We start from the raw sequence: 16,420 nt of genomic DNA on the forward strand, positions 1-16,420 counted from the left end.
GCATTCTTTCGTATTTCATAATACACACATACACCCATTTTAGATAGATTTTAGAACTTCAATACGGACATTCATTTAGAAAATTCAAGTTGATTTCTCAATAATACAATATTACATTTGCAGGTTTTATTCACTTGTCTTAAGAACATTTTAAAGATGTTTAGGACTCAACTAGGAGGGGGAATAAAAGCTGCACCCATTCAAAAACCTGTAGTCTGTAAAATGTCAGAAAATAGAGAAAGGTGTGTGTGTGTGCGTGTGGGGGGGGGTTCTCAAAGCCCAAAAGTGATGTCCTCAGACTCCTTTTTTTCAGATATTCAGTTCACAATGATATACTATACCATAAAGGTTTCTTTAAATTTGACAACCAGCTCAGGTTTGTCATTTTTTGCTTGATAATTATTTGTCAGACATTTGTTTCAGCATTGATACAAAATCATTCCTCATGCATTAATCCTTTTCCAGATGAAGTGGCGGGATATTCTGGAGATTTTGGGAGTGGAGTGGGATGGGAGGATGAAGAGGAGAAGGAGGCAGATGACACCGGAGAGGAGGCGGAAGAGGAGGAAGAGGAGGAGGGCGAGGCTGACGACGGAGGATATATCTGGTAGAACTGTCTGACCCCACGCGGAGAGACGAGTCACAGCCGCTGGCCTGAAAATCTACAGGGATGGCTCTGTCCTCTCAGCAAAAGATTTTGGGATCGGACCGGGGAGGCATGGAGTTGTGTGTCATCCTGGTGGGATATGTGGTGCTGGGCAGGTCCAGGGTGAGACGATGACCCGTTTTTGTCTTAGATATGTGTAATTGCTTCATTCTCTTGTCTCAGTTTTTTTGAGCAACAGAGCTTTTTGTTTTGCCGTCCTGAAAAGCAGGACTCACTGACTACTGCGCCATAGGTAGCTAAAGTCCATCAGAATTCCTGTCTTGTCCGACCGCCATCTATGCATATAGAGATTACCAGTAATTTTGTATCGTGTGAACAATTGCTTGAGTATTAGAGCAGCCGTCCCACTGGAATGACTAGAGAGCGGAATTTTAAGGAATAGTTTGACATTTTAGGAAACATGCTTGTTTGCTTTCTTGCTGAGAGATTTGTGAGAAGCTCAATGTATGTCTCTTGTGTTGAATATGGAGCTAGAGCAAGGAGACGGTTAGCTTAGCTTAGCATAAAGACTGGAAACAGTTGGCTCTCTCTAAAGGTTAAACAAAAACAGAACAAACCAAAACCACTAAAGCCCACTGATTAAAATCTTACATCTGGTTGAATCGGTACAAAAACCACATAATAACAATGACGTGTTGCGTTATTATGAAGCGGAAGAGAAATCATCCGGCACATAACACCCTTAAATATGCATTTTACAGTTTTTGTACGGATTAAACAAAGACGATGCTGAGCTGAGATGTTGAGCTTTACAGATGCTGACAGGCATATGTTGTTGGCTGTTTTCCCCTGGTTTCAGTCTTTCAGGAATTATATAAAACCCTGTGTTCAAAACGTGTTTCTGGCCCAAAAAGAAAAACAATTATTGCAGCTTTGAACTAAGTTACAGTAGTGGATCCTGGTTGTAGCTTTATATTTACCGTACAGACAGAGAGTGATATTGATCTTCTCATCTATCTTGAAATAGATAGAAAATAAGCTTATTCCGCAAAAGGTCAAACTATTCCGTTAAAGCAGCTCAATGAAATGTGGTAATGTATGTCCAAACTGATTCTGTATATAAATTCAGTGTAAATTATCTGTGAAGCAAGAATAGAGGATTTCAGGTTACTATAGTTTCAAGCTACCTTTATGATAAGGGTGCTCCACAGCTCATAGCAGTTTTTAAAACATGCGTGGATACACACAACTACACAGGACCTACATTTCCAGTTGGACCTTTATTGAAAACCTGTAGAATGTACTTTAATGGCCCAAACTGCACCTACAGTAGAAACCTCTAGTCGCTGTCCTCTGCTAACTCTGAAATCATGTCAAAGAATGTGCCACAACTATGTTTTATTATCAGTTTGCAACTTGAAAAAACTGTAATTTGTGTTTATAAAAAAATATATGTGTGCATTACTTGAAGTTCTGTATGTATACTTGAATTCACATTGTAATTCTTTTCTATGAGAATATTGTTGCCATGTCTTCATTCATGCTATTGGTAGGCCAGACATTTGGTTGTTTCTAGTATTGCATGTTAGTAAATAAGAATGTACTTCTAGGCTGAGCACTTTACTAATAAAGGCACTGGAGCCAAACTGTATGTTGACCTCAATCTTTTCCAACTATTACCACGCAGAGAGATAATTAGGTTGACTTGTGGCTGCTGTCACACACCGTCTTCCTCTCTATTTAAGGATGAGTATTTTTGCAATGATCCTGCTGAGGAAAGAAACACCGTGAAACACTTAGGTGCCTGTGAGGAAATTAAATGAATTTGTAAAACAAAGGCAGGTTGATTGTCCTCGCTGCAGGGGATATGTATCACAGACTTACCTCATCAGATCCATGTGTTCAAATTCAGCTTGTGTGCTAAAAACCAGAGCTGGGTGTGTAAATATGAATATTCTGGAGCACGGAACTACTTTCTCATGACCTTTGGGTCCCCCACCTGGTGTGTGAAGCACTAAATACTGAAGCTTATTACAGCTAAGGCCAGTGACAGCGCTCCATTACACTGCGATTATGTTTACCAAAGCATTAAATAAAGACAATTTCATCACCTTGGATCATGGGGGCCTGCAGTTGACAAGCAGATGGAAATATTTGCTGGAGATATTCTGGTGCTCAGCTGCCACCTCATGCTAGAAGAACAAATTACAGCAGAGTGGTTGCCGAAAAGCATCCCACTAAATGACCAGGACAAGACAACGCCGTCCGAGGGCATATGAATGATCAAATCTGCAATGAATTAATATGTGCCAGTTTACCTAAGTGCGATACAGTCACAAGTGAAAGTCCTGGAGATATTTCTGCCAGTAAAATAAGTCATTTCTAACACCGTCAGGCAGCTAGCGAAGGACAGCAGGGATTTGGGGTAATGAGGTCACTTCTCATGGAGAGTGTTAAAAGCCTCGAAGCAGCGTTCTGCAAAAGCTGCGGTTGGATGACATTACAATAAAAGCAAATCATAATTAAGCCCGGAGATAAAAGCATTAACGACGGAGAATGAAAGGAACATTTTTAGTGTTGTGCCAAAACAAAGCTTGATTGCATCACTTGAGTTACATCAGCATCAAATGACATCTGAATCAGAAATGAGTTCGACATTAGTGTTCAGCCTTCAGGCTTCACATTAGGTTGATAGATACAGATACAGCTCAAGTATTCACCACCTTGTACTTAGCATATGTTTTTACAACATTAAATCACAGTGACTGTATATACTTTAATGTCAAAGTGGGAACAACTCTCCAAAACTAATTCATCTTAATTAAATAGTGAAAACAATTGTTTGCTGTAGTCCTATCAAACAACATTTTAATTAGTCTTTTTTATAATATTAATCATTGTGTGTTTTATAGTTGCATCCCATTTGGGGAGATTTGTTTACACGATGACATTTCAGTCAGAAGAAAACATAATTAAATGCATTTTGTGATTCAGCGTTGTACAAATAAATAAACATGAAAAGGTGCAAGGGGGGGGGGGGGGGTGAATTATCTTTACAGCCTTTGTAATGAAAACATCAGTGCTGAAGAGAGACTAATAAGTGAGCCCCTTGAGACAAAATGCCTCTCTAAAACTAATATAAATAAAATATATCTTAAGTTTGTGAACAAGGTTTTTAATTGGAGTTATAAATAATGACGCACGGTCTGTTGAGTGCAAAACAAAAGTCATTTTTATTACAACATGTGAACCCCTCCTCACGTAGATCTATCTGGACGTGTGCATGTTGTCATTCAAGTTGAAACTATTTGCACAGATTAATGGCTGCAAATATATTGTTCAAGTTAATCTGCCATAAATATCTCTAGTGCTTTATTAGTATCAGTTTAGAGGCAGTTACTGTACAAACATTTACATCTGTATCATACATAATTTACAGGAGTTCAGCGACTGGTACAGAACACTGTTCAAAGGGGAAAAAAAAGCCGTTTGTTTTCATGCATACTGTATCTCAGTAAACACTCAACGTTCCCCGTATAAAATCTGCTTTTCCTTTTCATCTCAGTCACAAACATCCCTGCATATATTAATAAGCACGAATGTTACACTGTAAACATGGGACGCAGGAGACGGCAAATGGGGTAAAATTATCAAATGTTCCATTTCCAGCGTCTCATAATGAGGATACACATTTACACAGGACGTTGTAAAAATGTAGGCATGTTCACATGCACAGACTCAAAAAATCCAGAAGATTAGAATATTCATTTACAGGTTAGCACGTTTGCAAGTGCACTCTCATATCTTTTTCAGATAGTCAAAAAGTGCATCGTCTGCAGCACTTAAACTCTGTTGCACAGCCTACATGCTGATTACATGCAGATATATTGCTCGGGCTGTATATTAAAAAAGGAATAAATAACAAAGAACAATTAATGACTTCATTTACCAGGCTCAGAACTACATATATATTTTTCCCTACTTTCAAATACAGAGGAGTAAGATTGTCTCTGCGACAGTACACTTGGTCATTCTACTTTATTGCCTTCCGACATTTTAAGGGTAATGCAAAATTACAGCCTTCATGATATCCTAAAGCAAGGGTAGCCATCGAACGTCATAAAAGCTCGGCGTGAACATTTTTATCTTTGAGTCAAAAGATCCTGAAGACTGATTTCAGTCCAACTAACACACTTTGAATTAGCTGCCTTCAACGCAACACGTAGCATCCCTTTGGGTTGAGGAAAAGGAGGAAAAGATGCACAAAATTAAACGAGACAGTGAAAGTGAGAAACACATTATTCACAGCGCACTCATCAGTGAGCTGTTTCGGTTTGACTCATTTTCCACATCATCTTTGCCTTTATCTTGTGGGACGTGCTGTCTCTTCTCCTTTTTTGGCTTCTAAAAAAAAAAAAAAAAGTGGGATTTGATATTTTGGCATAGTGCTCAGCATGGAAGATATCTTTTGTTAAAATCCAATCTCTCTCCCTGCTAATCCCAAAGTCATTAGCATACATCTTTGGCTATATGCTTTGAAGGCAGTGGCTGCGTATCATTCGATTAAATATACGAATTATATATTTAGTTATATATATGTATCTTAAAAATCTAAACGCGACTATCTTAATCCAATGTCAGACAAGCAGTAAACTACCCAGCACAATCACCACCAGTTCTTAATTCTCATCACTTGCTTCCTAATAAATTCCAACTACAGCAGTTGGTCTATACCATATTAAATAATGCAACACTTATGTGTACGTATCTACATTCTTGCTTAATGTAAGTCTGCTGGATGTAACCTTAATTAACATGCCACGGAGTGAGACAACTCAGTTAATTCTCACATTAACAACAACACAGGTAGGACAGTTCACCGTGAACCACTTTTAAAGGTCTGCATAGAAACCTTTAAATCCTGAATAAAGTATTTAAAAAAAAAAAAAAGAATATGCTCCTAATATGCTCTTAGTTTGAAATGTGGATTGACACCGACAAAGTCTTTGTCATGCTTTGTGACAAATGTGTCCCTTCTGGTTGAGCTTCAGTCGATGTACTGCGATAACCATCTGAAACCTTCCCCATAGCCTTGTCTCTTCAACACGCTGCACATGAAAATCTCCAGCGGCCGGGCGTTCAGCTCCTTCAGAGAGACATTTCCCTGTCGACAACAAATACGGATTATTGAGGATGACGGTCATCAGGCACCAGGACACAGATCGAGGGATCATACCATTTATGGGAATTAAAAGATACGATCTATAACACGCCTACCTTTCCGGTAACTTGACCATCAAGAGCAAAAGCTCCTCTCAGTCCTCCTTCGCTGACGGCCTCGGGGCGGTCAATTTTATTACCAAGCACCAACACTGGCACATTGACTATAGTCTCGTCTCCGAGGAGAGCCTAGAAATACAAGAGCAGCGCAATCATCGTCAATCTACAGCTAACAGGCGGTCGGGTGGAAACGGGGTGCAGCGGTGATGTTTAATCTTACGTCGAGTTCAATCTTAGATTCGGAGAGTCTGTCGTGATCCGCACAGTCGACGAGAAAAACGACTCCATTCACAGCCGGCAGGTAGTTCTTCCACACTCTTCGAGCTGTCGGCATAGAGAGAACAGTTTGTGAATTAACTGTCCTTGCAGCAATTTAATAAGACAGTGAATGTCCTTCTCAGCCTGCAATGCAGCAGATTTAACTTAGAACTGATGACATCAAGCTGCATCCTTTTATTGTCTCTGTGTACAATCATAAAGTGACACAATCTTTATATAGTGGTATGAGGGTTCACAGGTTCTGATGTCTAAATGATGTTTTACAATATACGCACACACACGCACAGTATTTTTGATTTGACTCAACAAGGCAAATATGTGTTTTACATTTTACTGTGAGATGTAGAAAACTGTGATAATTCTTGTAAGATGAATTTATTCATCGATATCAGAATTTCATGGAGTAGTGCTTCTTTCTTCATGCACATTTTTTGCAGCACTGGTACAACCTCTGTACACGGGCACTCTTTTTCAGCTCAGTAATTCCATCAGAGCTGATTTGAAACACTAAAAGTTTAATAATTTCACATCGGCGCTGAGACACCATGTGGCGGCCAAGAGCTGCTGATTCACTGCTATTTTTCTTTCTTTGATCCCAAAATTTATGAAAGAACATAAATACAACTACTGTGGGTGAATGATGTTTCACATCCATGTAGTTTTGAGGTGGCACTACGACAATCTATTTACGCTCAATCTTAAATTACTTTCAGAACACTTTGGCTGAGAAGTAAACCTCCTGCTCCTACCTATTATTATTATTATTATTATTATTATTATTATTATTATATAATAGTGTGTAATTATTGGCAAAAGTGGAGAAATATCTCACCTTGTACATGTCCCCCCAGATCAAATGTAGTAAATGTCATCCCACCAATCGACAGCTCTTCAGAAGCTTTGAGAAAAAGAAGATACATTTCCATTTTATTAGGAGGGATCTTTTGACCTGCACAGTGAGAACAAAAAGGCTGGAAATTACAGTAAGGCTCAGGATACAACATTGTCATCTACAATTCATAACAATGTCTATGTAACTGTAGAATAGGTGAATATAAAAAAAAAAAGAGGGAATCATATCATACTGTATTCATTTACTGCATGATAAAACTCAAATAAAACAGTGTGCACCAAAGAACACAAAGCCTGTGATAATCTACTATTAACAGAAACATGAAGTGTCAGACAGTTATATAAAAAACCCCATCATTAAAGAATATTTCTATACTGGTGCCACAACATCGATAACATTGATCTAAACATCAAACATCATATATATCGCAGATAACTATTTACCCAACAAGTTCAAAATCACATCTCTTCAAACTGACATTTCTCTGAATCTGTTCAGCTTTAAAGTGGGCAATATTATATGCACTTGATTCTTTTGTACACCAACAACATTTAAACCTAGGATGACACACCACCATCTGAATCTCTCCTTACTTGGATGCAGCGTTGGCACGTGTTGGCCAAGTCGGTCATCTTTCAACATGTGTAGGAGAGTTGTTTTGCCAGCATTGTCCAGGCCCAGGAAAACCAGCTTCCCAGACTTTTTGTACAGACCTGTAAGAAATGACCCAAAAATGTCATTGGTACAATCCCTGAGGTGGAACATAACCAATACAATAACTTTCACTCAAGTGCTGAGGACCTGGGTACTTTACACGTTTACTACCTTGGCTACATTTCAGAAAGAAAGCTTCATGGTTATGGATTACGTTGCATTTGTTTAGGACTTAAACTCATTTTGTTTAAACCCTTACTTTGTACTTTACCACATGTTTTAATTGTTGCAAAACTTCAGACTGCACTTACCTAAGAACTGTAAAACACTACTAAACCCCCTGTAGATCCAGTCGAATACAAATGACATCTTGTCTGTCTTTCACTGAAACAACAAAGAGCACAGATTACTTTTACATAACACTGCACCGAGTGGCCAAAAAAATAGAAATGTCGACATTTACTCTGTATCAGGTGTTCATTTCTGTAGCCAATTCTTGAGGGCATAGTTTGTGATGATGTTTTAAACAACATTACGTTGTGAGGGGTTTCTAATATTTTTGCTCCTGTGTATATGGAGGGAAGGTGGATAAAATATCAGAAACATCCATCAAAATAATGCAGAAAACGTGCGATTGAATTGGGTCAACATACATCCAGCAGTATATTAGTAGTTTGAATAAAAATTTAGTATTTTAAAGATCTTTTCACAGCAGACATTTAGGCCTATGACAGCAGGAAAAGCACAGGTGTAATGGAAAACGTCTGCAGTGCATTTTAGGTGAGCTGGTTCCTGCTTGTTTTACCTGTGTTTTTCCTGCTACGACAAGTTAGCACGTCTGCCATGAGAAAGGTCTGTTATTGCACAACATTACATTTATAATCAGGTGCTTTTATTATCCTGGTCTAGATAACGTGATATGTGACACGACACTGCAGCTGCACCCACATGTTAAGTAGGTGGACTAGTTACCTTTTCGTAAAATGTAATATCCACTAAGCTCCATATATCGTTTAGATCAAACTTAGCCATTGCCTCCAAACACCTGTGTTCATTATCGCCGATATCGACAGATATGTTAGCTAACGTTAACCTACATGCCTACATAACAGTGCTAATTTCTGCTAAAATCTAAAATGACAATTACAATCGACAACAGTGTAATATTCAAAACACTGAATCAATTGTAGGTATGTGTGGGTTGGTATTTAGATTGTTTCAGGTGTCATAGTGAGCCGACATAACGGCAATGACGCTCTTAAGCTAGTTAGCATGAGCATGTTAGCTTAACGTTAAACCTCTAGTCTGTTCTCATGTGGGCCAGGGCAACGTTCAACAAACTGCAGACTGCGCGCAAAGTCATTATGAACTGATGTCAACAGTACAATATGTTTAATTCTGTGTTTACGTCTAAATAGTATTCTAACTTTAATGTTAGCTGACTTACCCCTCAGCACTGACCGTAGTGTTGGTGGTCTCCTTGGAAACAGTCAATCAGAGTTCCGCGTCTTCTTCTTCTTCTTCTTCTTCTGCTTCTTCTTCTTCTTCTTCTTCTTCTTCTTCTTGGGTTTTAGGGGCAGTTTGCACCCTTACTGTTGCGCTGCTGCCATCTTCTGGAGTTAGTAAACTCCTACAGTTCAATTCCTACCGGTTGGATGCTTCCCGTTTCTTCTGATTTTGAGACAAAACATGTGTCTATATTTTATTATTTAACAATTTAAGCTAGTTTGTCCACTCTTTCATTTCCCAGAATGTCTGTATGATCAGGAACCCAAATGAATATGACCTCTTTTAGTTGTTTCCTTATTCTTTATTATTTCTCATTATTTAGTATGTTAAATCCTGACCATTACTGGATGCACCTGTCATGACAATGTTCAGAGCAGAGACTAAATCACTACAGATTAGGACTCTGTTTGTTTTTTTGTGTTTCCTGCAATTGGATCCTTCAATCCATCTGTCAAAAAACCTGCTCATAGTCATGATATATAAATAAAACTCACTCATGAGATCTGCAGGGATTATAGGATGAACAGGAGTTTTACCCCAGTGATGAAGGAAGTCTTTAGATTGTTTCGATAAAAAAAACATTACTAATACCACACTGCAAAAAATGCTCTGTTAAAAAGTAAAGTAAGTCCTGCTTTGAAAATGTTACTTGTGTAAAAGTACTGTGATGTGAAAATGACCCCTGTGATTGTTATATTATATATTTATATATATTATATCATTAGATTATTATTACTAATTAATTCAATTGAGGTGGAGCTCATTTTTTAGGACTGTACCGAATGATTATTTCATTAGACTAATCTGCTTACTATTTTCATAACAACACTTTTTAGCTGTTGTAGTCATTCTTTCTAACCACACTGTGAAGGTCTCTAGTACTTATTGAAGCTTATTGTTTAATTGTAACGTACAGAAGCACCCCTGGGGTTTATCCACTTACAGCCACATACTTTAACAACCCGTAATTCGTACTTCTAAGTGGCTATTACATTTTAGGAACACGAAATGCGTAATTGAATTGAATTGCCTGATTGCCTGTCAGCAGTAGTGCAATAAGTTGTATGTCCACATAAATTGTTGGAATGAGGACTGTATAAAAATGTGTTTATGTGTCTTATTTCAAAGATTACAAGCAGAGCATCACTTTTTAAAACTTTTTTTATGTAGTAGTGGCAATAAAATCAATACAATACACAACACCCCTGGGATTTAATTTGGTTTATTGCAATGTTCTGTCAAGCCTGAAATGAAAGGCTACTATCCAATAACTTAAATATGTTGTCACAATCACACAACAAGCAGTTTTGACAGTCAAGTGTGAACAAAGAAGCAAAGACATGAAATATAAATCTAATCCATTAAGTTCATGCATGTTCTGATGTGTTGAAATCAGATGAAGAAAAGAAAGAAGTAAAGAAAGAAAGAAAGGTTTCTGCTCAGCAGCTTCTTCTTACTTCTCATAGTAGAACCATTGGTCGACTGAAAAACAAATCAAGCAGATATGATTTCCATCAAGTAACAACATAGATTAGCTAGAACCCCCCCCCCCCCCCCCCCCCAAAAAAAAAACCGTACTAACACTCACCTGAACTTGGAATGGGATCTTCGGCTCCAAAAGCACATGCCTGTAAAAGATTTGTTGTAATTATATGAACGAGATGAAATGCTGGTTTCTGTTTGTTCTAAAAAAACATTAATGATAAATCAATAATGATCGTCTCCTATTGTCTGAGGGCTTTGTGTGTTACCAGGTTATACAGCACGCTGTTACTGTATATTTATCCTTTGTAGTCTCATTAGGGAAGTTATTAAGCTGGTAATATGAAAACAGACTTACAGACTTCACCACAGCCTCTGCGTCCCCGGCGGAGCAGCAGAACGGACTATCTGAGACACTGGTGTTCATGCTGATTCATGAAAGAGGAACAAGAGAAATATATCTGAAAGTTATGGCAGGAAATATCACTAACAGCATTTGTCATATACACCGTCATATAGCCTACTGTTTCCATAATGAAGCATACATACTCACCAGTTTAACTCGCCAGCATTGCTACTCTTAGAAATCAGTGCCTTCCAAAACTCGTGGGTGCTCTTGATTGTTTCAATGGCAAAGTCCTGGAAAATACATTTTATTCACAATAACCAAAAGACAGATTTAGCTCATCTCCTTACTCCACAAAAGCCTCAATAACGAATAAGTAAAGAATAAAGCAGAAACACTCAAAACATCTGATTTCATCTAATTTTCCCACTAAAAATGCTTTATTATGATATGATACAAAAACTGTTGTATCAGTAGTTTAAAGTTTTAAAACATAAAAAAAAATACAGCACAAATACAGTGAGTACTATTTTAAAAGGTGTACCCTGTCCTTGAACTCGCTGTTGAAAGCAAACTGGTTTTCAGGTTTCCCATCTGGGACTTTGTATCTTTTGAACCAATCAACAGTTTCCTCCAGGTATCCAGGCTTAAGTCGTCTGACATCATTAATATCTGCAACTAGATCAACAACAAAGGAAAACTTTAAAATTCAGAATAGCTTGTATCCGGTGGCAGATTTTCTTCTTCTTCCACTGCAGGTTATTCATACCGTTAAAGTCGGCGGCTTCAGGGTCCTCGGTATTGATCACAATGACCTTCCAGTCTGTTTCGCCCTCATCGATCAAAGCCAGAGTTCCCAACACCTTCACTTTGATTATTTCTCCTCGAGAGCACACCTGAGAATCAAAGGCACTTAAAAAAAAAAGTACTGAATATAACTCTGTCTCTTCAAAGCCTCTAATCAGATGTGTACCTTATTTCCTATATCGCATATATCAATAGGATCATTGTCTCCGCAGCATCCTGTGTCGCTGTCTTTGTGATTGGGGTCTTCCCACGTCTGTGAAAAGAGGAAGCTTGAGTTTGATGGAGCAGGGACACGGTCTGGTTTCCTGTTGTTGTTTGAACATTGTCTGAGGAGGACTTACCTGCGGAATAGCTCCATAATTCCAGATGTAACCTTTGTGAGGAAACACATTCGCCACATAACGAAGATTCCCCTTCTTCATGTCTTGTTTCAGGGGATTGAGAGGATCTTTGGTGGCAATCTGATAAACAGACAGTTACACCAACTTACTAAGAACAGGAAGCACTGAACCACATTGGGAACACTGTATTATTAAAAAAAAACATTATTAACTGGAACAAAGAATAACAAAAAGACGTATCAACATATTAACTCAAACGTTACTATGTTATGTTTTTATCATTATTTTATAGTGTAATGATAAAACATCAATACGTCTGGGATTAAACATGCAACAAGAGGACTATGTCCATGACAAAAGTCTTATTTTTGTTTTATTTTACAAGAATATAGAGTAGTAAAGAGTATTAGGAGGGAACATACATTAACATAACAAATGAATACATTGATTATTTACAAATATATGCATATATATACCTCCATCTTTGCATTTGTCCATCTTGGAACCTCCACAACGGCGTGAAAAATATTCTGCAAAAAATATTAATAAGATTGAAACACAGCTTTGTTACATCACGGATACATTCTCTTTCCTGTTTTAAATACATTTCTATAAAACGTGTCTTAGTTATGTAAGACCCACATAATAGGGATTGTACGTAGACTGAAAGACAGGTTGAAGCTTTGCAGCACTACAGGCCTATCTCTACAAACCCTAAACTTGGCTGCTGAAAGAAATGGAATAAATAACACATTGCCAATATAATACTCTAAATATGGAGTGAATGGAGCAATATATATATATATATATATATATATATATATATATATATATATATATATATATATATATATATATATATATATATATATATATATATATAATATATATCATACAGTATATCTCAAAAGTGAGTACACCCTTTAGATTTTTGCAAATATTCTGTTATATCCTTTCAGGGGATAACATTATCCTACTGAAACTTTGATATAACTTAAAGTAGTCAGTGTGCTGCTTGAATAACAGTATAGATTTATTGTCCTTTGAAAATTACTCAGTACACAGCTGTTAATGTCTAAACAGCTGGCAACAAAAGTGAGTACACCCCATAGTGAACATGTCCTAATTGTGCTCAATGATGTTGTTTTCCCGCCCTGGTGTCATGTGACTCGTTAGTGTTACAAGGATTCAGGTGTAAATGATAAGCAGGGCTGTTAAATTTGGTGTTTTGGGCACAATTCTCTCTGAATGCTGGACAACATGGCACCTCATGACAAGGAACTCTCTGAGCGGCTGAAAAAAAGGATTATTGCGCTTCACAAAGATGGCCTTGGCTATAAGAAGATTGCCAACACCATGAAAATGAGTTGCAGCACAGTGGCTAAGATCATACAGCGGTTTTCCAGGACAGGTTCCACTCGGAACAGGCCTCGCCAGGGTCGACCAAAGAAGTTGAGTCCACGTGCTCAGCGTCATATCCAGAGGTTGGTTTCCAAAAATAGACGTGCGAGTGCTTCCAGCATTGCTGCAGAGGTTGCAGAAGTGGGATGTCAGCCTGTCAGTGCCCAGACCATACGCCGCACACTGCATCAAATCGGTTTGTATGGCCGTCGCCCCAGACAGAAGCCCCTTCTGAAACCGATGCATAAGAAAGCCCGCAAACAGTTTGCTGAAGACAATGAATCCAAGAACATGAGTTACTGGAACCATGTCCTGTGGTGTGATGAGACCAAAATAAACCTGTTTGGGTCAGATGGTGTCCGGCGTGTGTGGCGGCACCCTGGTGAGGAGTACCAAGACAAATGTGTTTTGCCTACAGTCAAGCATGGTGGTGGCAGCATCATGGTCTGGGGCTGCATGAGTGCTGCCGGCACTGGGGAGCTGCATTTCATTGAGGGACACATGAATTCCAATATATACTGTGACATCCTGCAGCAGAGCATGATCCCCTCTCTTTGGAAACTGGGCCGTAGGGCAGTTTTCCAACATGATAATGACCCTAAACACACCTCCAAGATGACAACGGCCTTGCTGAAGAAGCTGAAGGTTAAGGTGATGGACTGGCCAAGTATGTCTCCAGACCTAAACCCAATTGAGCACATGTGGGGCATCCTCAAGAGGAAGGTGGAGGAGTGCAAGGTGTCCAACATCTGTGCGCTCCGTGATGTCGTCGTGGAGGAGTGGAAGAAGATTCCAGAAGCAACCTGTGCAGCTCTGGTGAATTCCATGCCCAGGAGGGTTAAAGCAGTGCTAGATAACAATGGTGGTCACACAAAATATTGACACTTTGGGCACAATTTAGACATGTTCACTATGGGGTGTACTCACTTTTGTTGCCAGCTGTTTAGACATTAACAGCTGTGTACTGAGTAATTTTCAAAGGACAATAAATCTATACTGTTATTCAAGCAGCACACTGACTACTTTAAGTTATATCAAAGTTTCAGTAGGATAATGTTATCCCCTGAAAGGATATAACAGAATATTTGCAAAAATCTAAAGGGTGTACTCACTTTTGAGATATACTGTATATGTTTTATAACTGGCAGACACTGGCCTCTCTTGAACCTGTTAAGTTAAACCCAATGCAGTAGTCTTACAGTACCGATGTCTGCCTGCACTAAAGTTACTAAAGGTCAGTTAAGGTAGCACACTGACTATGCCCCCGAGCTGGTACTGGGAAAGGATCTGTCCGCTAATGCAGACAAATTGGGAATTATAGGGTAAATGCAAAAGAAAAAGCAGCACAAATGTTCTCAATATTGCCTAATATGACTCATTTTAGTCAGCTGGAGTATATAATTATACTTTTGAAACTACAAATAGTAAGTGTACAACAATTGATTTGCAATAACATGTATTTTAATGAACATTTATAGGCTACAGTACAGCTTCAGCAACAAGCTTCTGTACTCCAAAAGCTACCTCTACTTTTTAAAAGAAACAAATCCGCAGCAATAACTTTGACACACGGTGCTCACCTCTGCTTCATTTGCATAGATGGGTATGTCATGGAACGGAGAGATGTATTTGCCCTCAGAGTTTTCTATGGAAAGGAGGAATGAATACAATTAAATTTCTACTTTATGATGAGCTACAAAGTGTGGGATCCCTTCATAAAGCTCCACTTGCCAATGCAGATATTACAATGCCAAGACAGCTGCAAATTAACAGTCAACCTTTGCACTTAGATTCCCCACAACACACAAACTAGTTCATTCAAAGAGCTGCTCTTACTGAAAAACACCCTGTAGTCCTGGGTGTTCGGCCTGCCCCTCTCCTCGACGGTAACGCTCATTTCTGTTGTTGCTTTCGAACACTGTGGTCTGTGCTCTAATCCAGAGGTAAGAAGCTCCTGACTGACAGGCGCTCACTGACACGGAGGGAGCAGGCATGCACGTAAGCACCTGACAACTGCCTGCGTGTGACAACAGGAAGTGTAAAGGCCAGAACACAGAGCTGAATGTTCCTGTATGGTTACTGAATTCTAACCACATCCATTATTGGCATCTGTGGCTAACAAGTGTAAACAAACATTTGAGAGAAGCAGAATCACTCAGAATAATCAACAGCTAATCCTTCCTTATTACCACTTCTCCATGGCTGCCACATGCATTCTGCGGCCTGGAAGTGAAGTTTCTTTACCTTCTTTGCGTGTGAAGTGATTTGTTTTTAATTTCCCTCCTGTAAGCCGTGGCTCTTGAGAGGTCTTTTCAGACATAAACAGATGGAGCTGACTGCCGTGAGCTGTAAACCAATTAACAAGGCAGGATTAGGCGGCGCGCCCACGTTGTGACTTCTCGCTTCTGGAGTTTCACTGTAACTATTTAATAACATACTTGTGGCCCTATTTTTTTTTAAAGATTCTGTATAGAAATACACCATGGTATTTTGATGGTTATGAATGGCTTTTAAGGGTACTTGCCATGTTACTTAATGTACATGTTTATGTCAGAGTAAGGCGTGTAATTGCAGTGATTGAAATACATTCAATCTACTGCAGCTATAGAGAAGCTAAATTTACTTTTCACATCATAACAGAAATATATAGGCCTATAAGCACACTAGATGCTCGGCCATCTTTTCTGTAATTATGCAGTTTTTTGAGTGACACAATCACCATATTGCAGGGAGGCCTTACAAACTGCTAATCATGCTCAGGTGTGGGAGCTACATATAGGCCAACAGCGAAATAAATCACATGCTACATTTTACTTCATTTTTGCTATTGCTACTTTAAAAATGTTTTTATTTATATTAAT

The 16,420-nt window shown here is 38.7% G+C and overlaps 3 protein-coding genes across 5 annotated transcripts in view; 1 reads left to right on the forward strand and 2 right to left on the reverse strand.

Annotated features, from left to right (window-relative positions):
- The window catches only part of LOC115024156 (testican-2), a 37,998-nt gene extending 35,744 nt beyond the window's left edge, over positions 1-2,254 (forward strand). Inside the window, exon 11 of the mRNA XM_029455483.1 lies at positions 466-2,254. Coding sequence (XP_029311343.1) covers positions 466-611 — 146 coding nt within the window. The 3' untranslated portion in view covers positions 612-2,254. The remainder of the gene's footprint in view (positions 1-465) is intronic.
- Positions 2,255-3,814: 1,560 nt separating this feature from the next.
- On the reverse strand, positions 3,815-9,238 carry sar1aa (secretion associated, Ras related GTPase 1Aa). Of its 3 annotated transcripts, none has more exons than XM_029457159.1 (8): positions 9,121-9,238; positions 7,985-8,057; positions 7,613-7,732; positions 6,999-7,064; positions 6,108-6,211; positions 5,885-6,016; positions 5,691-5,771; positions 3,815-5,011 (listed from the first exon to the last, which is right to left on the reverse strand). In XM_029457159.1, the coding sequence occupies exons 2-8, from the start codon at positions 8,040-8,042 to the stop codon at positions 4,910-4,912; spliced, it is 663 nt and encodes a 220-aa protein (XP_029313019.1). In that variant the 5' UTR covers positions 8,043-8,057; positions 9,121-9,238; the 3' UTR covers positions 3,815-4,909. The 3 variants fall into 3 exon arrangements, with proteins under 3 accessions (XP_029313019.1, XP_029313020.1, XP_029313021.1); XM_029457160.1 differs by having other exon boundaries at positions 9,135-9,223; XM_029457161.1 differs by lacking the exon at positions 3,815-5,011 and having other exon boundaries at positions 5,018-5,771.
- A 1,235-nt stretch (positions 9,239-10,473) lies between these two features.
- ppa1a (inorganic pyrophosphatase 1a) lies at positions 10,474-15,523 on the reverse strand. The gene is made up of 11 exons (XM_029456479.1): positions 15,396-15,523; positions 15,140-15,204; positions 12,635-12,688; positions 12,159-12,278; positions 11,984-12,070; positions 11,780-11,906; positions 11,555-11,682; positions 11,218-11,303; positions 11,023-11,092; positions 10,771-10,810; positions 10,474-10,664 (listed from the first exon to the last, which is right to left on the reverse strand). The coding sequence occupies exons 1-11, from the start codon at positions 15,454-15,456 to the stop codon at positions 10,636-10,638; spliced, it is 867 nt and encodes a 288-aa protein (XP_029312339.1). The 5' UTR covers positions 15,457-15,523; the 3' UTR covers positions 10,474-10,635.
- Positions 15,524-16,420: the final 897 nt, after the last annotated feature.

This window comes from Cottoperca gobio, chromosome 19 (genome assembly GCF_900634415.1).
Source record: "Cottoperca gobio chromosome 19, fCotGob3.1, whole genome shotgun sequence".
Lineage (NCBI taxonomy): Eukaryota > Metazoa > Chordata > Actinopteri > Perciformes > Bovichtidae > Cottoperca > Cottoperca gobio.